We start from the raw sequence: 22,260 nt of genomic DNA, 5'->3' as shown, positions 1-22,260 counted from the left end.
CATCAACCCGAGTCAGCCCTCGGGCCTAAACGGGCTATGAGCTTAAATTTTTTAGACCCGGCCCGTCCCATATTTTAAAGAAAATGGGCTGGCCCGAGAGGCCAAGCCCATTTTGACAGGTCTACTAAACATCCAATAAATGGTTAAAACATGTGTTTTTTTTTATATTCCTATCTCTTAAAATAAGAAAAAAATCTTACTATTTAAAATATTTTTCAATTATTAAAAAATTTTAAATAAATTTTTATTATATTTGATCAAATTCATATATTTTTATTTTAAATCAAATAGTTTTTATAATTAATAATTAACTAACAATTGATGGTAAAACATAACTTGTTATTTATATCACGCAGTGTTGATATGTGACATGATTATTTATTAACATGATATTTTCACTTTCTACATTAATATTATTATGTTATGGTGGATGATAGTGCATATTTTCATCCTTCATATTAATGTCACTATATTATAGTGGATGATAATATAATATGATTATATGTTTACATGGTATTTTCACATTTCATATTAATGTTAAAATGATTTAAATAAAATATCATTTTGATTAATTACAATTAATGATATCATAATCATATCACAAGTCAAATTTAAATTCAACCTCATGCAACTTTAAACTTTAAAAATAAAATGTCATAAGTAAGCCTGTAAATTACGGATCCACGTTTTTAATATAAAAAACATATCTAATAGCTGGTAAAATATTTATGTTTATATATCTAATACTTATTTCATATATTATTGATGTGAAATCCATAATAAATTATAAAGATTTATTTGATTCATAATAAAAATATATATTTGATTGGACGTAGTAAAATATTAAAAATTTATTTAAAATTTCTAAGGGTAAAAATGGTGTTATGAAAACAAAAGAGAGATTTGCCTAACCAATTTGATAGGTGAAGTACATTATGCAATGGAGCCCATGGGATAAGTGCTTTTCTTCTCTCTTTTTTTCCCATAATAGGAAAGAAATAAAAATCATGTCTAGGGTTTTGTTTTGAATGTTGACGTAATTACAAACTATTATTCATCATAAATAATTATATTTATGTTTTCTATTGATTTATTATTTTTGTTTTTGTGAGAAATCATTTATTTTAATCGTCATGATATTAGTTTAGACATAGAAATTAGATTATATAGAATCCACGGATAATAATGTAATAAAATTTTTCTAATTTAAGCATAAATAAAAGTACATCAAGAAATTAATGTTTAAATATTATAAATTCAGTTTTGATTCAATGACAAGAAAAGATTGTTAGGCATATCCCTTCAAAAGAATGGAATTCAAGTCACTTTGCCTTGTTTAATAAGTAAATTAAAAATGAGTAAAGGTGGTTATGGAATATAGAGAAAGGAATAATATTTGGAAAAAAATTTAAAATAAGATTTTATTTTTCTATTGCCTTCATTTGAATGTCTATTTTTTTATTTTGAATAAGATATACCCTTATAATTAACACATGATTAATTGTTTTTAGTCAAAATGCTTCTTGTAATCTTATATTTGCATTGCGTAATGGTAAATGTTTCATGATTATATCATCATACTATATTAATATATTAACCTAACATGTAATCAGCACGTGACTTAAAATAATAAGTAGTATTTTGATTGATAATAATTAATCATAAATACTTATTAGATTTAAAATGAAAACATGAAAATTTAATTAAATATAATAAAAAATAAAAAATTATTTATTTTTTAATAATTGAAATATTTTTTGAAGTAATAGTGTTGAAACATACATGTCTTTGTTGTACATTAATAAAATTAATCATTGAAAGTAGAAGAAATATATAATTTTACCAGGGAGCTCATGGTCAATTATGGCAACATTGCCCTGCCACCCGACAAGTCAAAGATGTTGAGAAAAGAGAGGAACAACCAGATGATCTTAAAAACATAGTCAGACGTTAACAACACAACATCACCTTTTTTTTAACTATTTTCCTTTTTCGAACTATATATTCTAATTAATTCATCATATTTAGACACGTAATTAGTAGCTTTTACCAAATTATAATAAACTGTAAAATTTTAAAGAAAATCAAAATACATGAATTATGAGGGGAATTTTTTAATTTTTTTGTGATTTTTCCTCTGACTTTTTAACCAAAAGCCACAAATTCTTCTAAATTATATTGAAAAAGAATATATAGATAAAAAAAGAAAAAGAAAAAGAAAAAGAATCAAGAATAGATGAAAAAAAATAAAATTCCTAAAACCTTTTTTATTACAAAAGACTGTAGTCTTCATATAATCAAAAGATCCACACACTTTTTTTTTATAGTTTTTTTATTTAATTTCTTTTTTTTATATGTTTATTATTATTTAAAATTTTTATTTGTTAGCTTTGAGTATTTAAAATTATAATGTGAATAATTTTGATTTAAATTATTATGTAAAAAATAAAAAATATTTTTATCATATTTTTTCTTTTTCTTCTCTTTTTTCTTCCCTCCGTTTATTTATAGAATGAAATTTCGAGTATTGAAATTTGATAAGATAGAAAAAGTAATTATAAAAGAAAATTAATGATATTAAGGATGGAAAATGAAAAAATGAAAAAACAAATGCAATATGGATGTCATTAGACTAAAAATGTATAGATATTATTAATGATATGAAAAAGTCAATAAATATTTAAAAATAAGTTTTTTGTTGTTAGAATTAAAAAAAATAGAAAAACATAGTAAATGTTGATATCTTACTAAATAATAAAACAATTTCACAAATTCCACCTCAAGGTATGAAATTTAGTATCAGCCTTCCATATGATTTTAAATTTACCAACATGCTCACAATTTAGCATGTTCCTTGTTATTAATATTATTATTTAAAATAGTTAGTAGTATTATTATTTGACATTTAAACTTTGAATGAATTAGATTTAGTCTACTAAGTGGGGAGACAACTTTGACTCAGTATGCTATGAATTAATACAGATTATTTTTATATTATGTAAAATACAAATCCAAATATTTATTTATATGACCCAGTAATTAGGTCATAAACAACTTGTAAAAATTTGAATTAAATTAAATAAAAAAACAAAAAACTGGGTCCATCCATTTATCTTTTTTAGGTGGCAGTAAGCTGTAACCTGCAAGGAAACTTCTTTCTTTTTTTAGTACCCTAACGACCTTAACCCGACGACCAATTAGTCCCTTCTTCACTGTCAGATCTTTGTAATCCCTCCTTCATCAACCGTCCGATCATTATAATCTCTCCTAATCCACCAAGTCAAATTCCAGCCCCCGATATAAACCCAAATTCAACACAACCCCACTTCCCAAAAATTTCCATTCTTTCACAAATTCGGAGACAATTCTTTTTCTTCTTCTTTTCTTTTTACACATTCAAATCAAGTTCGCTCATCATGAGATTCAAGAAAGGTGGCAAAGTTGAGGTATTGACCAAGGAGGAGGTCCCAACCGGCGCGTGGCGCTGCGCCGAGATTATCTCCGGCAACGGTCATACTTACAGCGTCAAGTACGGTTGGTTTCCGTACACTGGCGAGGCGGCAGCGGTTGAGAGAGTCCCTCGGAAAGTGATTAGGCCTTGCCCTCCTCCGGTAAACGGGACCGGTGATTGGATTTCTGGCGATGTCGTAGAGGTCTTCGACGAGTTGTGTTGGAAACCGGCGGTGATAGTTAGGGTTTTCAGTGAAAACAACTTTTCTGTTAGGATTCTTGGATCGAATAGCGAACTCAATGCACATAAATCTCGATTGCGTGTTCGACAATCTTGGGAAGATGGCAACTGGTACCTCGTTGGAAAAGTAAATTTTTTTTTAAACTCCTTTTCGTTTCTTTTACATTAATTTTAACTTTTTCTTTTTCCTTTATAAGGTATTGATTCTTACCCTATTTGTTATTTTCGACAGGGTTCGTCAAATTTCACCGGACCGCCGAGGAGAAAAAGATCTTTGCCTGGCTTTTCGGATGTTGGTGGGCAGAAGAAGAGGATCACTGAAAAAGGTAGTATTGGTGTTCAAAGAATAATTATTCGGCTTCCTTCGCCGGCCTCTGAAAAGGTAGATGCATTTGTTTCTCCCAAAAATATACTGGGTGAAATATGTAGGCCGCCTTCTTGTAATAGAATTGATGATACCATGAGTTGCGCGTCGTCTGTTGGTAGTTGTAGTGGTTTAGGGAACAATGATCATAGCTTTTCTCCTAGTTTTGTAACAAACGGTTGTAAACACTTGGAGGATTATTGTAGTGACGCAGACTCGTATTCTGAGCGGAGGTGTGGAGGAGAAGGATGTTCGGTTTCCTCTAGTGTGGAATTGGGAACAGATTATCATAGGTCGGAGCTACAGGCCTATCAGCAAGCTCTTGGAGCATTGCATGCTTCTGGGCCTTTGACTTGGGAAGAAGAAGAAAAGGTGACCAATCTCCGTTGTGTATTTAATATTTCAAATGATGAACATTTGAGGGAGTTAAGAAAGTTGAGACATGATGACAACAGGCATTTTATTGGTGGTTACTAGATTTAATGAATTTAAATGAATTACTTTTCTATTTGGTTATACAATAGTGTTATATTGTAAAGATACTTGAAATTTTAAATTTTGTAATTGTTTTACTAGTTTCTTCACCTGTCTCCATGATGGAAGTTTCTTTTTTTTTTAAATATGATTTTCCTTTTCCTTTCCTTTCATTTTCACTTCTAACCTTTTGCAGATGTAGCATATTGTTGGGTGGATATGCATCATAAATTTCAGCACAGTAAAAATCTACTTTCCCTGAGTGGAATTGTTGAGTAACATTAAAATGAAAAGCTATGAATTACGTTTTTAGTTACTGGGAAGGATGCCCTAAAATGAGTCTGACCTCTTACTGATTCAAGTGCCTGAAATACTAAAATGTATTGCCTGTTTTTCAACATATTTGTTTTCAAAGTTTTTGTCCTCTAAGATTACTTTGAGCTTGCTCATGTTATTTATCAAAGGATAAAAAATGACCTTGTTCGTTCATGCTAACTAACTGGGGTCTTGTAAGTTGTGATGTGGTCCTGGCTGGTTTATGGATTCTAGCTGGTGTTTTATATATTTGTAGTTTAATGCATGTGAAACTGTTCTACATCATCTCATGATGATGGTTATGATTGTTATACTTGCTTTATTTCAGCAGTATATGGATTAATGTTGAGGAATATCTTGATGCTTTCTCAGAAATCTCATGGTCAATGTTGGAGGCACCCATACCTTGCTTCTAAAGCCATGATGGGGTTGAGTTTTGTCATCTTTGCAGTTGACCAGGGGGCAATATCCATGGTTTTTTCCTAAAGGAACTCTTAAGCCCTGCTGTTGGTATGAGTTTTTTCAAAATTTGATTTATATATGGAGATGCTGGTATTTGTCATTGTATCTCTTGTTGCAGATTAAAACAAGATAATCTTAAAAGATGCCCTACAGTTTTAACATGTAAATTAATTCTTCTTCTTCTTTTTTTTAAACAATACATGAAAATTTAAGTTATAATGCAGGTTGGATGTATAGTAAATCTCTCTCTCTCTCTCTCTCTCTCATTCAAAATCTTCTAACCTTAAATGCTGGAATGTTGACAAGAATATGTTACCATCTCTTAACTGTGCAAATACAATTTTGGCCTCTTGGGGGTTGCATTTGATCTTACTGTCTCTATGTGTAAACAAGTTTTTACATTCTGATGATTTGATGATATTTTTCAAGTTAACTACCTATGGTTACATACTATGATCAAATGGTGTTCTAACTTCATAGGTGGTTGTTTGATTTTGTTAGATGGGTACTTGTAAGTCCCTTTGATGAACTCCAAGTTCGAAAATCTTTCCCTGCTCATGAGTGTAATGTGCTGTAAGGGTTTTATTTTTTTTCCCTTGCATAATACTAAATGTTTTCATCTTTATGAATTTTGCATGACAAAAATCCATGATGTAGTTGACATGTACTTTTCCCCTAATAATGTACAGTGGATGAGAATCCATGCTGCGGGTAACATGAAGTTATCCCCTAATCATGTACAGTGGCTGATGCATTGAAAGACTTGTCGATGGGAAGAATGTCTGTTTATATATTCAGATATTGGATTCCTAAACATTCTTGTTGAACGCAGCAGCCATGGACTCAAAGAGGTGATTTGGTTCATATCTTTTAATATCGGCTATGTACTTCCAATTGGTAAGATTTTTTTGCAATTTGCATTGGCATTTTCTGTGAGACTAGGTGGTGGTAATTTACGGTTGGCCAACATTTTAGTATTGGGTAGGGCTGTGCAAAAGCAAACCAAGAAAATCGACAATAACTGAGGTGTTCTGGTTGGTTTGATTCGGTTTTTGACAGTAATTTAGTTTATCTGGTTCGTTTTTCTCCATCAGACACTGAAAAATCCAAATCAACCATTCTGTTAAAGAAGCCCCCAAAAATAGGCCAGATTTTGGAATTGTTTAGTGGATGTAGCTCAAAAATATTGCATTACAAATAAATGATTAAATTCAACTCAATTTATTGTTTAAATCAAAAGGCCCAACCAAAACAAAATTTCAAATCTAATTCAATTTGCTTCTGTAATTAAAAAATGTATAAAATTAAGTTGGGAAAACCAAAAGCAAAATGTGAAAGAATCCTAACCCTAAGCCACGTTTTATTTTTCATCTTCTCTCTAAATCCCCTCTCTCTAGTTGCTGCTCACTGCCCTCTCGGTCAGCCCTCGTCCTTTTCCAGAAAGCCGTTACACACCTCCTAGCTTGGATTTCTGTGGGTTGTCCTCCTCACACTGTTGCGTTGCATTGTCAATGTCTTCCCCCATGTGCCATGGGATTTTCCTCCATACCAGCCTTCCTCAAATGAACACCACGGTCTTCAAGGTCCATTCTTAACTTTACTTTTTAAAAACTATTTTAGAATTTGTTAACACCCTTTGTTCAAACGGTTGGAATTTCTTCATTTATTTTTAGATTAAATTCACTTATACCTTTTATGGTTATAACTTTTTCTAAATGACAGTTTAGTGTTTTTTTATTTCAATTAACACCTTTTGCTTAGTAAAAAATACCAAAATACTTTTAATTCAAAGTTAGTCTATTTGTTCATTTAAAAGAGTATTTTTGTAATTTTAGTAGATAAAATTAATAACTTAATCCCTTGTGGAAATAGAAGTTATCCATAAGGTGCTAAATGGGTAAAAGAAATCACACGGTGTTATGTTGAAAAGGTTGGAAGCCACAAGGAGTATAGGTGGAGATAGAGTCTACCTTTATTTTTAGGAGAAAGTTTTAGTTCTCTATCTCACACATGTAGTTTATAAATTTTTGCCAATCGTATATTATGATGTTCATTTGTTTTTGATTGGAGGATTGTTTTCTTGTACGAAATGTGTGGCTGCTAAACTTCAGTTTCATTTTTCTAAAAAGCTAGATTCTTTGGTAGAAAAAAGAGAGAGATATGTTAAGTGTATATATATATATATATATATTTTAATCTGGTTTCTGCTACTGCTACTAGATTCTAATGCTTATTTCTCTCATAATAGGTTTGTATTTTTCAAAACTTGTTGCCACTGCTTGCTCAAAATATTAGATTGGAAACGCTGATTGGATTTGGTTATGTTTCTTTTAGTGATTTCAATAGTTTTTTATTTTTAATTTGCCGTTTAACATGTTCTGTTTGGTCCTGGATTTAAATAGTTGGTCGTGTTCAACCGCATTAAGCAATCCCCTTCATTGCCTTTGCCCAAGACCAACAGTGCTTGTGACCTTTCATTTTGTTGACTATGAATGAAAGATGAAGCTTTTTTCTGTTTTCATTATAAGTTCATATTTCCTCATGTCTTTTTTTTTTTCCTTAATATTTGAGGAAGTGGAGGGTGGAAACAATTTCACCAGTAACAACCATTCCACTGAATATGGAATTTTGTTTTGCATTTTTCGATTTTAGTATTATATCATGGAATTTGGATTATAGTTGAAGTATATGCTCCCATACAGTTATTTTGGATTGAACTTGCTTTGTGGTAGGCTGATAAGGTTTGGCTCATGTGGACCGTATGTGGTGACTTGTTGTCATTGTAAGTTTGTTGCTTTATCGAGACTTGATATTTCTTTCTTGTTTGTCCTTTTGTTTGGATAGTTTTTAAATTGTGGTGTCTGTTGATGAATTGATGTGAAATTCTTGTGGTGTTTGTTGTTGGACAGCTTAGGAATTTGTAGTCTTTGTCAAGGAACAGCTTTGCTTTTCTTTTCTTTTCTTTTGTCATGTTTGGTCGAGCTCGGGAGTTGGCTGGCTTCAAGGGAAGAGGGGATCCTGCGCAAGATACTACTAGTCAGCCCTGCCATTGTTAAAGATAGTACTGTCTTCCTCTTTTATTAATATTAATATTATTATTATTATTATTATTATTATTGTTTTTACATTTATACTACATATTACTTGATGTGTGTTACATCTATTTTGATCTTTTGGCAGTGCAAAGGGCAAGTTCCCTTGTGTCTTCAATCAAATGCTGTTGACAGAGCTTGATACTAATATCTATCAATTATTTTGTTATTTGTAACATTCAATGTTAGATTAAACGATAATCTCACTTTTTACTCAATACTTTATGTAATAGTGCCCAACTATACTTTATGTAATATTTATTTATTTATTTATTCTTTAAAATAAGAAGTGAAAATGTAATTTTGAACTTTGACTCGGTTTTACTACTAAATTGTGTATTTCCTATATACAATTTTTAAATATAGTTATATAAATAGCTATATTAAAAAACAAGTCCAACTTCTAAAAATAATTCAAAAAAAAAAGGGGAAAAAGGGGAATATTTGTTTGTTGGTTCTAAGTTGTAACCTGCAAGGAAACTACTTCTTTCGTAGCCTAATGCCCAAGCACTCTCTTCCTAACCGTCGGATCATTGTAATTCCTCCTTCGTCATAAACTCAACTAGCCCCCTTATGTGTACCCAAATTCAACGCTTTTTCCCAAAATTTTCCTTTCTTTCTCAAAATTCACTTCATCGATTCTTGCAGCTCTGCTCTTCCTCTATCCTTTTATTTTTTTAGAAACTGATTCAAATCAAAGTCGCCTATCATGAGATTCAAGAAAGGTTGCAAAGTTGAGGTATTTACCAAGAAGGACGTTCCAACCGGTGCGTGGCGCTGCGCCGAGATTATCTCCGGCAACGGCCACACTTACAGCGTCAGGTACGGTTGGTTTCCGATTACCGCCGAGCCTGCTGCGGTGGACAGAGTCCCTCGGAAAGCGATTAGGCCTTGCCCTCCTCCGGTGAACGGGACTGATGATTGGGTTTCTGGGGATGTTGTGGAGGTGTTCGACGAATTGTGTTGGAAAACGGCGGTGATTGTTAGGGTTCTCGGTGGAAACAACTTTTCTGTTAGGATTCTTGGATCGAATAGCGAACTCAAAGCACATAAATCCCGGTTGCGTGTTCGACAATCTTGGGAAGATGGCAACTGGTTCCTCGTTGGAAAGGTATTTTTTCTAATCTTTTCATTTAAAATAAAATTTCATATTTGTTTCTTTGTTTCAAAATTTTTCCCCTTTTTGTTTCTTTTATGAGATGTTATTGATCCTAACCTTAATCATTGTTTTGTGAGATGTTATTGGTCCTAACCTTAATCATTGTTTTTGACGAACAGGGTTCTTCAAATTCATCTGGACCGCCAAAGAGAAAAAGATCGCTGCTTGGCTTCCAGGATGTTGGTGGATTGAAGAAGAGGGTGATTGAAAAAGGTAGTATTGGTGGTCCAAGACTAGTAATTCGGCTTCCTTCGCCAGCCTCTGAAAAGGTAGATATATTTGTTTCCCCCAAAAGTATAGTGGGTGAAAGATATATGCCTTCTTCCTTCCATAGAATTGATGATACCATGAGTTGCAGGTCCTCTGTGGGTAGTTGTAGTGGTTTAGGGAAAAATGGTCGTAACTTGTCTCCTACTTCTGTAGCAAACGGTTGTGAAAACTTAGAGGAATATTGTAGTGATGCTGACTCATATTCTGAATGGAGATGTAGAGAAGGAGGAAGTTCTGTTTCCACTAGCATAGAATTGGGAATGGATTTCCACAGCTCGGCGCTGCATGCTGATCAGCAAGCTCTTAGGGCACGGCACACTTATGGGCCGTTGACTTGGGAAGAAGAAGGAAAGGTGACCAATCTACGCCGTACGCTTAATAATTCAAATGATGAACATTTGAAGGAGCTAAGAAAGTTGAGACATGAGGATAATAGCCTTTTTGTTAATTGTGTTTAAATTTAATGAATTACTTTTCTATTTGGTTATGCAATAATGTTATATCTTAGTGCAATGGTGCAGATATGTAAAGTTACTAGATAGTTAATTTTAGTAAATGGTTTATTTTTTAATGTCCTGTCCTCATGCTAGAAGTTTTCATTGTTTTTCATTTTTTCCCTCCCTTGCCAATTTTATAGTGGTATGTTATTAGTTGGATATGAATACTAAGTTTCAGCAGAGTAGTGAGGTACTTTGTCTGTGGGACATTATTGAGTAATAGCATTTAAATGCAAAGATGTAAATACATTTTAGTGACTGGGAAGGATATCCAATAAGGAATGCCACTGTATAAATATTCAAGTTGAAGTAATAATGGGTATAGCTTGGTTACTCAGCAATATTTAAGTTTCAACAGTTTTTGTTTCTAAATTTACTTCTACATGGTGCCGGCTGGTTTATGCATTTTAGTTGGAATTGTACGCATTTGCAGTTTTATATATATGTCGTAAATCATCTCATGATGGTGGGTATGAATATTATACTTGTTTCATTTCTGCAGTATATGGAATTTATGTTGAGGAATGTCTTGATGCTTTCTCAGAAAATCTCATGGCCAATGTTGGAGGCATCCATACCTTGCTTCTAAAGCCATGATGGAGTTAAGTTTGTCATCTCTTGCAGTTGACCAAGGGGCAACATTCATGGTTTATTCCCTAAGGGATCCCTTAAGCCTTGCTGTTGGTATGACTTTTTTTTTTTTAAATGTTTCAAATTTGATTTATCTATGAAAATGCTGGTATAGGTCATTCTACCTCTTGTTGCAGATAAATCAAGATTAACTAAAAGGTGCCCTTCATTGTTAGTATGTAAATTGATAGGTTGCAGTTGCACTTATAGAAAGAGAATTCTTTTTTTTTTTGGGGTCAATACAAGAGAATTCAATTTGTAATAGCTGGAAAATGTTGTTATCTCTGGATTGTGCATATCCAATAATGGAACATTTTAGGCTGGATAATTAATAAATGGCTCTGAACCTTGCTCCACATCTTCTCTTTTTCTCTCTATGCAAAGACTTCTCACATTAAATGCTTGAGTATTGACAAGAATATGTTTTTATCCTTGAACCGAATATTTGGCCTTCTAGGGCTGCATTCTAACTCTGTGATTCTCTGGAAAAACAAGTTCATGCATTCTGATTATTGATGGTACTGGTCAAGTTAAAATCTATATGAACATACTATGACCAAATGATGTTCTAACTTCATAGGTGGTTGTTGGATTTTGTTAGATGGGTACTTCTAAGACCCTTCAATGAACTCTAAGTTTGAAAATCTTCATGTTCATGAGAGTGATGTGCTGTAAGAGAAACACTTTTCTTGCATAATATAATAGTATATATATATATATATATATATTCTTTTTCATGTATTCTGCATGACAAAAAACCCATGCTGTCCTTTACCCCTAATCATGTTCAGTGGGTGAGAGTCTGTGCTGCGGGTAACATGTTCTTTTCCTCCAATCTTGTACCATGGGTGATGTGTGGAGAGGCTTGCATGGATTGAAGTTTGACAACAAGAGTATTTGTTATATATTCTGATTTTGGATTCATAATCATTGTTGTTGAATTCAGTCATGGACTGAAAGAGTTGCTTCAGTTCATATCCTTTGGTATGAGGTGGGTTTCTTTCCAAATGGTAGTCTTGTTTGCTATTTACTATTTACTATTTACATGTGTCATGCCACCTTTGGCATGTTCTTTGAGACTGGGGAATGGTGGTTTAAGGTTTTACATCATTTTATTATTGGAACATTTTGGGATTTTGGATTTTAACTAGAGTGAATGTTAAAGTGATTGAATATATATATGTGTGTGTGTGTGTATATATATATATATACATGCACACACTTTAGTTGTGAAAATCCCTGATGCCATACTTGATTTAGTTCATAGATTTTCAACTGAAAGAGTTTTGATCAGAAATATCAAAAATTTTTTTATCTATTCTTGAAAAGTTTCTACTAACTGATTTCTTGAACAAAGTTGTCTAGCATCAGTGTTGTGCATTAAATGATTATGGTTCTATATTTTAAATGGCTATGCCTTAGACATTGATTATGCTATTCTCTTAATAAACTGTTTCAATTGCAATTTGTTGTTTAAATAAAATCCTGTTGGTTACAGTAGAACATTCTGTTAGCAATATTTAGCAGCACGAGGAGCAGGGTAGTCCAGGAGTAATGCTGATGATCTCCATAATACCCACTTCCTTTGTGAGTAAAAGCTGGAGGCTTGAGAATATTGATGGTTACCAATATCACCTGATTATTGCGAGTGATCCTTGCATGGAGATTGTAATTCTATAATTAGGCATTGATTTGTCTTTGAAAGATTTGGTAATAGAATAATGAATACATATATTCTCTAACTAGTCTATCTTGTGGAATCTAGTTGGTCCCATCTCAATGACCAAGGATGTTTGGCTACTCAGTGTTGGTGGGGGTACTGTAGTAATCGCCTCATTTCAAACTGTGCACTGCAGGGTGCACCACCATTGCCTAATTTGAGCAATTCAGCATTTTCCTTAAGAAAAACTTTAATAACAAAACCTATCAAAAAAAATGGTTTAATTAGAAAAACTTTATTTTATATTAACATCTTAATTTGGGCATTTACTTTTTTTTTTTTTAAAAAAAGGCTGAATTAGATTAATATCCAAGAAGCCATTTTGGCATTTGCCTTAGCCACATTCCCTTTACCTATCAATTACCAAAGGGGGCTAAGAGGTTGCCATTGGGAAAGCTAGATTTAAATTTACCTATCAATTACCAAGAGCCTAAGAGGTTAGCATTGCGAATACTAGATTTAAATTAGGTTTATGAATGGTTAAGGCAAATTCAAATAAATGTTTATGTTTTATTATATTTAATTAAATTTTTATATTTTTATTTTGAATCAAATAAGTATTTATGATTAATGATTGGTTAATTATTATTAATAAAAATGTCATACGACATATTAATGATTCATAGTAAATGATTATATGATATAATGATATAATTATATAATATTTATATTAATATTATCATGAATATTATATTATTAAGAGATGAGATGAGTTTTAGATTTATAAATAAAAAATTAATAGATATATATTTTTAAATTAAAAAAATAAAAATATGGTAATTGTCATTTTGATCAATCATAATTAATTAAATAACTAGAATTAAATAAAAGTATTATAACTTAAATGAATGCAACAAAAAAATTTGTTTAATTTTTTTTAATAATTAAGGAAGTTTTCTAAGATTAATCCTTTAAATTACTAAAGAGTAGAGGGAAAGGACGACGTGTCGTTTGAGACTGGGAGGATTATGAGCGGTTCATTGTTTCACCCGTAATCTGTGATACACGTGTCTCCTTCCTTTCTCTCGTTCCCTTGGTTTTTATCTCTTCTCAGTTCTGCAAGCAACACTGTCCACTCTCCTCCAAGAACCATGAGTATTGTTCTTGTTCTCTCTTCTCTCTCCTATATGTTGCACATCTATTTACGTTTCCATTATGAACTTTTCTTCTTTCCCATTTTGATCTCCACCTTCCTTCTTATTTACAGGTCTAGCCAAGAAGATCAGGACCGGCATTCAAGGTAGATTCATTCCTCTTTACAATTTTTGTTTGCCCGCCTTTTAATTTTATAATCTTTTTCTTTCTATGATTTCAAATTTTTAAAATTTTTGAATTGGAATCAGGATATGGAAAACTCAGCTTTCTTTCAAGGCTTGCTCGCCAAACTCACGATGCTAAGGTACTATTCTCATCATTTGCATCATTTTCCCTCTTTTTTTTTTTTAAAAAATTGAAGATTAATGTAATTGTTAGGCTTAATTATTGATGCATTATATAATTTTGCAGGGAATTGAAAATTATTGAGTGTGGTTTTGTCATGTATTTAATATAATTAGGAATGTGTGTACATTGTGCAAAAATTCAGTTAACAAAAGGGTGAATTCAATGGAATTTTTTCCAAACTAAAATGTTATCAAAACTAGAAATAAACTCCAAAAGAGAGTAGAATATTACTTTATGGAAAAATTGGCCCTTTTTTTTTTTTCATTTTTTCAAATTATCAATGAATTTTAAGGTGCTTTTGAACGAGTTAACACTTAAATGAAAACAAGAGCTGTCTAAGATTAGAACTCTAATGAACAAAACTCAGCTAACGGGCTTGAATGGTAAGTAAGGCTATATTTGGTCACCACTATTGCTGCTTGCTCTTTTTACTTCTGAAAGCAAAATGCAAAAAACAAAGTTGGATATTTAGGAGACAATGCTGTATTAATTTACTTATGTAACTTTTTCCTGTAGTAAGGATCTGTTATTTTGTTGCTTAATATTGGTGATTTAATATTCCATCTTGCTCACCTGAAATTTTTAGTTATTGGTTAATTAATTTTTTAGAATAACCGTAGTTGGGGGTTTTGATTGCTTGGGTTAACTAAGTCAGTGTTACCTGTTTAGTGCTTTGGTTTTGTAGACTTCAGTGTGTCAGAATGAGCAAGAAGTTTTGGAACTGGGTTTAATGCTCAGCATATAATAGGAAAAAATATGAAGCAGTTTAGAAAGACAGGGTGGGACTAGCACACAGTTCTAAACACAAAAAATATGAATAAAAAAGAAAAAGAAATAAATTTTGTTTCTGCGAAGATGAAAATTTTATGAATGTTTTCTACTCTGGGATGAAACTTTACTCTCGTTTTACATAGAAGTAAAATACTTTTGGCAGACTCTTCCTGCAGTGCCCTACCAAATCATGAAGCAGGATCGAGATAGACTAGGATCTGCTGGCAATAATTCTTTGAGATGGCTTGCACTCTTTGGGACAGGTGTCTCAGGGCTTTTGGGTTGTGCCACAATAGCTTATTCTGATGAGGCTGAACATGGTTTGGGGGTTCCTAACTATCCTTGGCCTCATGAAGGCATACTCAGCTCATATGACCATGCTTCGTAAGTTGATTTTTCATTTCTGCTAATATATTATTGAATTGACTTGCTTCCCCACCCCTCCCCCCAAAATGTGTTTGCAGCAAAAATTAATTGTTGGTGTTCTCGGAGAAAGTTCTAGTGGGGTTTGGTTTCCTGGCAGATTTTTAGAAATGCTTTACAGTCTTGATTAAGTGCTATAATCTAATCATTGTGATGTAAACGTATGTTACTGATTGCTGAATGCTCACTATTTTTCTTTATGATTTGATTAATATGGATTAATTATACGTAAGCAGGATCCGTCGGGGCCACCAGGTCTACCAACAAGTTTGTGCATCTTGCCATTCAATGTCTCTAATCTCATATAGAGATCTTGTTGGTGTGGCATACACTGAAGAAGAAACAAAGGCTATGGCAGCTGAAATTGAAGTAGTTGATGGGCCTAATGACGAGGGTGAGATGTTCACCCGGCCTGGTAAGCTAAGTGATCGTTTTCCGCAGCCATATGCAAATGAACAGGCAGCTAGGTTTGCCAATGGAGGTGCATATCCTCCAGACTTAAGCCTTATCACCAAGGTATCTCTAATATCTTGATTTCATGAAAATGGCATTAAAGTTCCAGTTAAAATTCCAATATCTAACTCGTTGTCCTTTCAGGCCCGTCATAATGGCCAGAACTATGTATTTGCTCTTCTAACGGGTTACCATGATCCTCCTGCTGGTGTATCGGTAATTTCTACTTCCAATTGCATATATACATATTAATGAGTTGACTGAAGAAAAAGTTTTGAAAGGTCAAAGTCAATTCACAACATAAAATGAAATGTAACTGGAGAGTGTCACAGAGTGAACTGACATCTGAAATATGATTTCTCTTTCTTGCCAAGTGCATTGTCATACGGCCATGTTCAGCTTCAAAAATGTTGCTCAGGTTTTAAACATGTGCTTTGTTAGTGTGCTTTAGTTCAGTATAACAGTAATGTTTCGATGATTTTCTCTGAAATTGAGATCCCTCAGAAACTAATAATTTACCTTATCACATGCCTAAGCAAGATGTTTGCTTGGGATGGTTAGTCTATAAAAGGCAGGGAAGGAAAAGTTAGAAAGCAGGTTTGGCTGGTTCTCCTGGAGTGGTTATAGGTTGGTGGTGGTTAGGGAGGTAGTCTTATGTCAATATTAGGAACATAGTAGATGATATGTTAAGACTTATGTAAAATATGCTCTCTTAGTTTGATGACAAGAAACAGTTAAAATCTGCATGAAAAGAAAGAATAATGAATAATAATTCTAATCTTATCTCAAATGCCATACTTTTACTCTCTGTATCTCTGCCTCTCTCTCTCACTTTTTAACAACTGTATAATGTGTGATGTATGATACTCTTGCATTGTAGATTCGAGAGGGGTTGCATTATAATCCTTACTTTCCTGGTGGTGCAATAGCTATGCCAAAAATGCTGAATGATGGTGCTGTTGAATATGAAGATGGTACCCCAGCTACAGAGGCCCAAGTAACCTTCTTAACTGTCCTGTTGTAAATGATTCTACGAGCTTCACTGGCTAAAAACAAGTGTTCTATACTCTTTTTACAATGTTGGTGCAGATGGGGAAGGATGTGGTGACATTTTTAGCCTGGGCTTCTGAGCCAGAAATGGAAGAGAGAAAACTGGTAAGTAATTTACAAATTTGGATCTTGTTTTCCCCTGTATTGAGGTTGATTTACTACTTGAATTTTCTGCTAATGGTTTATTAAAATGATCATCAACAAGGCACAAGTTTTTACAGTTATACTATATCCCTGACTGTTGGCCTTCGATTCTCTTACATGGATATATCCTGTTTGAAAAGTGAAGATCATCCCATTGGTTGGTTTAAAATCTTATGGATAATGATGATTGAGTTTTGGCATAACTTGCTTATATGATTCTTGCAATAGGAAATATCTACAAAACCTCAGGTTAAGCATGCTCATAGAACTAACTTTTTAGTTTACTGTTTTAAGGTGCAATCCTAATAAATGAATTGAGTAGAGATACTTAGAATCTCTCATCTTGAAGTCTGTGAGACATCTTTTTTTCTTTTTTCTTTTATTTGCCATTTCAATTCTGTTTGAGATACAAGCTGAGGTGGTAGAGCTTTTTGGGAGCTATAAGGTATCTACTTCCTAACTCCGTTTGGTTTGAGATTTTACACAGATGGGTTTTAAGTGGATCTTTGTGCTATCTCTTGCACTGCTCCAAGCAGCTTACTACAGGCGGTTGAAATGGTCAGTTTTAAAGTCCCGAAAATTGGTGCTAGATGTTGTCAATTGATCTCTTTTTTATATGTAATTACTTATTTCTATTTGAGCAGGGATAGATCGGTAATAATTAATTCATTAGACCACCTAGGTTTTATTTGTTCTGTGTTATCAGATGGCTTAGACTGCTAAAATAGTGTGGAGACAGATCTCCTTTGCAGTTATATTCTTTAATAAGGTGAAAAATAAGAGGCTTGTACTACAAACAGAAACGATTATCTTAGCCATTGTTCTATGATGGATAGTTATCCATAAAGCAGCATTTTCCTCTATAATTGTCTCTTGCTTCTCGCTAGTTTACCAAGAAACCTATAGACAACAAGAATTTCAAGAACTCGTTAATGAGAATGTTGTCCATGCACAGAATTGCTGTATTTGAAAGCTTTGAGGCATTGAATTTGGGCAATGACACTCTGAAACTAGGGCTTTATCAAGCCAAATGAATGGAAATAACCCAAAAATCTTTTGACAAAACTCATGGCTTTTGTGATATAATTAGGTTTTCTGGAAGAGTTTATTTATTAGAGATGCTATTACCCCTTTTCTCTCGTCCTCTATTATGTGAGACAACTTTTTACGGTAATCATCGGTGATCTTCGCTGAATTAGCAATTTTAAAATCAGTTTTAAAATTGTGGTCAATTATTGTAGTCAAAATATTACTTTTAAATGTCAAGTTCTTTTTCCTGCAAAAGATCTTGCCAGCAAGACTTGAATTATTGCTAATTGCGAACAGGGCAGCTGTGATGTAAAAAATATTCGATATAATATTTTAAGAAGTTATTGAAATATTCAGGAATATTTAAAAAAGTTTTTATTTTTTTATTGTGTTCAATCAATTTTTGTATTTTTATTTTGAGCAAAATGAGTTTTTATAATTAATAGTTGATTAATTATTTTTAATAAATGTCATTTGTCATTTTATATTATGTGGTGTTGATGTGATATGTTATCATGTTATAACAGATGATGATATGATATAATGATATAATTGTGTAATATTTTTTATTTTTTTTATTAATGTCACGTATGTATAAAATGATATGTAACATTTTGATTAATAATAATTAATCAATTAATTATAAGTGTTTGTTTAATTTAAAATTTAATAAAAAAATTAATTAAATTTTTTAAAATAATTTTATGTTATCTCAAATATTATGTCAAATGTTATTTCTATATGCATTTTTAATATGAAATTTAATTTCCCATGAACTTATTAAATGCATGGAATTATATAGATGGTCAAAAAGTCAACCTTGCAACTTTATAAAAGTTATTATTAAATGCGAAATTCATACACGGATTATTGGTGTAAAGTTTGGAATTAGATTATTGTATCCCCTTCTACCTAGACTTGGTAAATCGTATATGTGTGTTTTAATTATGTCGTGTAAATATGGAATATTAATAGTTATATTAGAAAACATGAATATAATTAAATTTTATAACTATCAGAATTTTAAACACGTGCATAAATATGTTTAATAAACGTATAACACGATACTATTAATATGTTTATTAAACGTGTTAGGTAAAATTTTATACCAAACAGCTCGATTAACATAATTAAAATTTATAAGATTTATGATTTGTTTGCACAATTGATATGATTAACATGATTAAAATGATTAAATTGAAATATGTACAAGTAAAATATGATTATATTATTTAAATTTATAATAAAAATTATAAATATCATAATATTTATCAAATATGATAAAATTTAATATTAATAAATTTAATCATCATAAAAATATTTACATGGATAAATAAATAGTTCTTAATCATATATTAAGCATGTTTATACGATATGTGAATCTAATTAAATAAATGAGTAATAAATCGATTATAGGTTATATGAGTACTTGATAACACGATTAATTAATCGTGTTTCAAATGGGTTATGCGGGTTTAACACAATTAAAACATGATTTATTTGTATTTTAATTGTATGGATACAATTAATACACAAAACACGATTAAATTAAACTCAACCTTGCGTAAACTTATGTTGTGTTCATATTGTCTACAAAATGACTTAGTCTACTCCCATCCCAACACACAAACTATCTCTCCAAGAGTTTCTACCAACTCCAAGAACAAAGAATTGGAATAACCAAGATTACAAGTTTGCGAAATTAGTTTTATGCAGGAACTGATGGATAACCAGGATTAGTACTGATATTCAAGATTACAAGTTTCTCTCCATCAGTACTGACGGATATGTTGGTAGATAGTTATAATAATATGATCTCAAGGTTTATGAAATGGATTCCAAAGAAGAGAAGGCAAATGAAAAAATTTTTTCGTTTAAAACATTTTCTGTTAATTAAAGTAATTTTTTTAATTGAGGTATAAAACATTTTACGTTTTTAAAAATTTTCCCGTTTCCAAATGTTTTCAAAAAAACTTTTCAATGGATCCTCCCAAAGGAAAGACAGGCATGCATCTTGTTAATCCAATCAAATTGAAATCTAACTTCATATTTCTTAGCTATATTATTATTATTATAATTTATATTTTTTAAAGTAGAAACAGTACATTGAATAGTCCCAAGTGGAGAAGGGCTCAACTTAATTTGAAAAAAGAACTGGGCTCATACCATTTAAATTTAATGAAGAAAGATAGACACTTAAAATGTATCATTGGCTGACTCCCTCAGTCAGGCCCCCTTTCCTTTAATTTGTTACTTGAATCCTAACCTCCTAAAACAAGGATTAAACCACCACGTTGTTGCAAAAAGGCCATGCAACTGTTTATAACTGTTCTACCCATGATGCAGTCTTCGGACACTTAGCAGCTTCACATCATCCAACACCGGTCCACACAGAGAGCCCGAGTTATCACTCTTCATGGTGTAAAACGTGCTGTAGAACATTACTCGAGTGCGGCTTGACTCTGCCTTGAATGCAAGTATAGCTCTCTTGAAACCCCCTTTGCCCTTTGATTGATACGACACCTTCACGGTGTTTTTGCCTGCAAAAGCTTCCACCACCATCGAACCTTCACATGCGTTGTTCGCATCACCGACGGCGAATGAGAGGACGTAGCTTCTGCCGATTGTGGTCTTCACCACTTGTGCAAGGGCACTTTCTTTTCCGGCGACGAGTTCGATGGCTCGTTTCCCCTCCGGAACTGAGAAGTGTTCACTGTCAATGTACTTGACGGCTTTCAGGGATTCAATTATCCAGCCTGGAAGAGGACTGTGGTCATCTTCAATGTGGGGTGGAATCAGGACTCCCCAGGAAGTTTTTGGGAAGATGTAGGGGCCTTCTTCGAAATTTCCATTCTTGAGTAGGTTGGCTGCAAATATTTGAATCAAACAAGTTATTCAACCATTATCAATGGTGGGTCCACTTTAAAGATTGGATGTCCTTACCAGGGGTACGTTTGGGAGGGTACAAGGTCTTCAATGCGACAGAGTCAATAAGAGGGCCACAAGCTGCATCCTCTTCCACTCCTGGGTTATGTATTGAAATCTCGATGAGAGGCTCATCAGCCTGAAAAGCCCATGCATACGAATCCCATCCGTTGCTGCTATACATTGTTTGAATTGGGAATAAACCATAGTCATTTTTCTCGTAGTTTGGTGAAACTGACACGTTCAATCGTTCCTCTTGAGCACATGTGCGAGCCGCGCTGAAGGTTAGGGAATAAAACATGCCCTTAATCACCTTCATCTTCTGCTTAATCAGGGCGTCGTTGCCTAACCTCACTGCAAAGTCTCCCTCGGGTACTATCAGCAACATGTCACCCTGTTTTTGACCTGACTTGATATACTCTACAACCCCTGAGATTTCCCAGCTGGGTATAGCCTTGGGGCTCACCACCTTTGTTCCTTTCATTTCTGATGGTTTTGGTCCATACTCGAAGTTCCCATTTGGCACTAAACCTGAAAAGTTTTCAATCGAAACAAGTTTAGATCCATTAGCATTTCATATCTATGGAATCATTTCATATCTATGGAATCAATTAGATCCATTGACATCACATGTTCTGTACAAAAGACCAAGTGAGAAAAGATGGATGGATGACAATTAGTCAGCTTGGACCCACAAAAACATGGCTCAAATTACTTAGACGTGATTTGAAGCAATACATATACATGTATATGACGAAACTGACATGTTAGATTTGGATCGAGATCCTCCAGCTGTCATTGCATGACAAATGTTAATCTGGAAGCTGCGAGGACATGCTCTCATCTCCAGCTTCTTTTATGTCCAAGTGGTGCGGATCGTGAGCATTGATCCAAGGCCAATCAAATGTGTCTACGTGGGACCACAACCACTATCTAGGAAACGATTTTCCTTATGAAAACCAATCCTGACGGTTTGATTTAATGCATGTGGCATGTGTATAAGGTTGAGATTCTCTTTCTAAAGGAAAAGTTGTCTGCTCCACTTTTGCCTATAATATTTATTGCAGTTCATGAATTCAACAACCATGCACATGCACATTCACATCAATGATCAATGTAGTCCTGTGAAAATGACAATTGTTTCTGGGAATTACAATGTTAAATAAATGCAAGTCAATTAAAGGGGGAATGGCATAGTGGTCATTTTGTGAGGACTGATGTCTGCCTCTGCCAGTGCCAATGCATGCTTGTTAGGTGCTATGGAAAACGTGCAAACGGCGAACCGATCTATCTGGGTTTTACGTGGCTGAAGGCGGCACATCTAGATATATATATATAGCATGCAAAT

At 33.0% G+C, this 22,260-nt stretch overlaps 4 protein-coding genes across 24 annotated transcripts in view; 3 read left to right on the top strand and 1 right to left on the bottom strand.

The window, feature by feature from the left end:
* The first annotated feature begins 3,206 nt into the window (after positions 1-3,206).
* LOC110427412 (uncharacterized) lies at positions 3,207-8,712 on the top strand. Of its 15 annotated transcripts, none has more exons than XR_002446256.2 (5): positions 3,208-3,818; positions 3,924-4,427; positions 5,217-5,354; positions 5,808-5,879; positions 5,996-8,712. XR_002446256.2 is itself a non-coding variant. In XM_021442924.2 (3 exons), exons 1-3 carry the CDS (start codon positions 3,417-3,419, stop codon positions 5,185-5,187), a joined length of 921 nt encoding a protein of 306 aa, XP_021298599.1. In that variant the 5' UTR covers positions 3,207-3,416; the 3' UTR covers positions 5,188-5,303. The 15 variants fall into 15 exon arrangements, 3 of the variants coding, with proteins under 3 accessions (XP_021298599.1, XP_089641596.1, XP_021298598.1); XR_002446265.2 differs by having other exon boundaries at positions 5,217-6,157; positions 8,009-8,088; positions 8,216-8,712; XR_002446264.2 differs by having other exon boundaries at positions 5,217-6,203; positions 8,009-8,088; positions 8,216-8,712.
* Positions 8,713-8,855: 143 nt separating this feature from the next.
* LOC110427414 (uncharacterized) lies at positions 8,856-12,696 on the top strand. Of its 7 annotated transcripts, none has more exons than XR_016352050.1 (4): positions 8,856-9,509; positions 9,677-9,826; positions 10,048-10,180; positions 10,869-12,696. XR_016352050.1 is itself a non-coding variant. In XM_089785472.1 (3 exons), the coding sequence occupies exons 1-3, from the start codon at positions 9,108-9,110 to the stop codon at positions 10,911-10,913; spliced, it is 597 nt and encodes a 198-aa protein (XP_089641598.1). In that variant the 5' UTR covers positions 8,856-9,107; the 3' UTR covers positions 10,914-12,696. The 7 variants fall into 7 exon arrangements, 5 of the variants coding, with proteins under 5 accessions (XP_089641598.1, XP_089641597.1, XP_021298602.1 ...); XR_016352049.1 differs by having other exon boundaries at positions 10,827-12,696; XM_089785472.1 differs by lacking the exon at positions 10,048-10,180.
* A 951-nt stretch (positions 12,697-13,647) lies between these two features.
* LOC110427415 (cytochrome c1-2, heme protein, mitochondrial) lies at positions 13,648-17,805 on the top strand. Its single transcript, XM_021442928.1, has 9 exons — positions 13,648-13,769; positions 13,882-13,914; positions 14,018-14,073; positions 15,052-15,272; positions 15,548-15,827; positions 15,909-15,980; positions 16,645-16,761; positions 16,854-16,919; positions 17,446-17,805. Exons 1-9 carry the CDS (start codon positions 13,766-13,768, stop codon positions 17,560-17,562), a joined length of 966 nt encoding a protein of 321 aa, XP_021298603.1. The 5' UTR covers positions 13,648-13,765; the 3' UTR covers positions 17,563-17,805.
* A 2,213-nt stretch (positions 17,806-20,018) lies between these two features.
* LOC110427430 (BIIDXI-like protein At5g11420) overlaps positions 20,019-22,260 on the bottom strand; it is a 3,300-nt gene continuing 1,058 nt past the window's right edge. Inside the window, exons 2-3 of the mRNA XM_021442956.2 lie at positions 20,931-21,443; positions 20,019-20,854 (exon numbers count right to left, since the gene is read on the bottom strand). Of these exons, the coding sequence (XP_021298631.1) occupies positions 20,319-20,854; positions 20,931-21,443 (1,049 nt within the window). The 3' untranslated portion in view covers positions 20,019-20,318. The remainder of the gene's footprint in view (positions 20,855-20,930; positions 21,444-22,260) is intronic.

Source organism: Theobroma umbraticum, unplaced genomic scaffold (assembly GCF_002168275.2).
Source record: "Theobroma umbraticum cultivar Fairchild unplaced genomic scaffold, ASM216827v3 scaffold_34.0, whole genome shotgun sequence".
In the NCBI taxonomy this organism is placed as follows: domain Eukaryota; kingdom Viridiplantae; phylum Streptophyta; class Magnoliopsida; order Malvales; family Malvaceae; genus Theobroma; species Theobroma umbraticum.
This window is presented reverse-complemented; position numbering and strand designations above follow the sequence as displayed.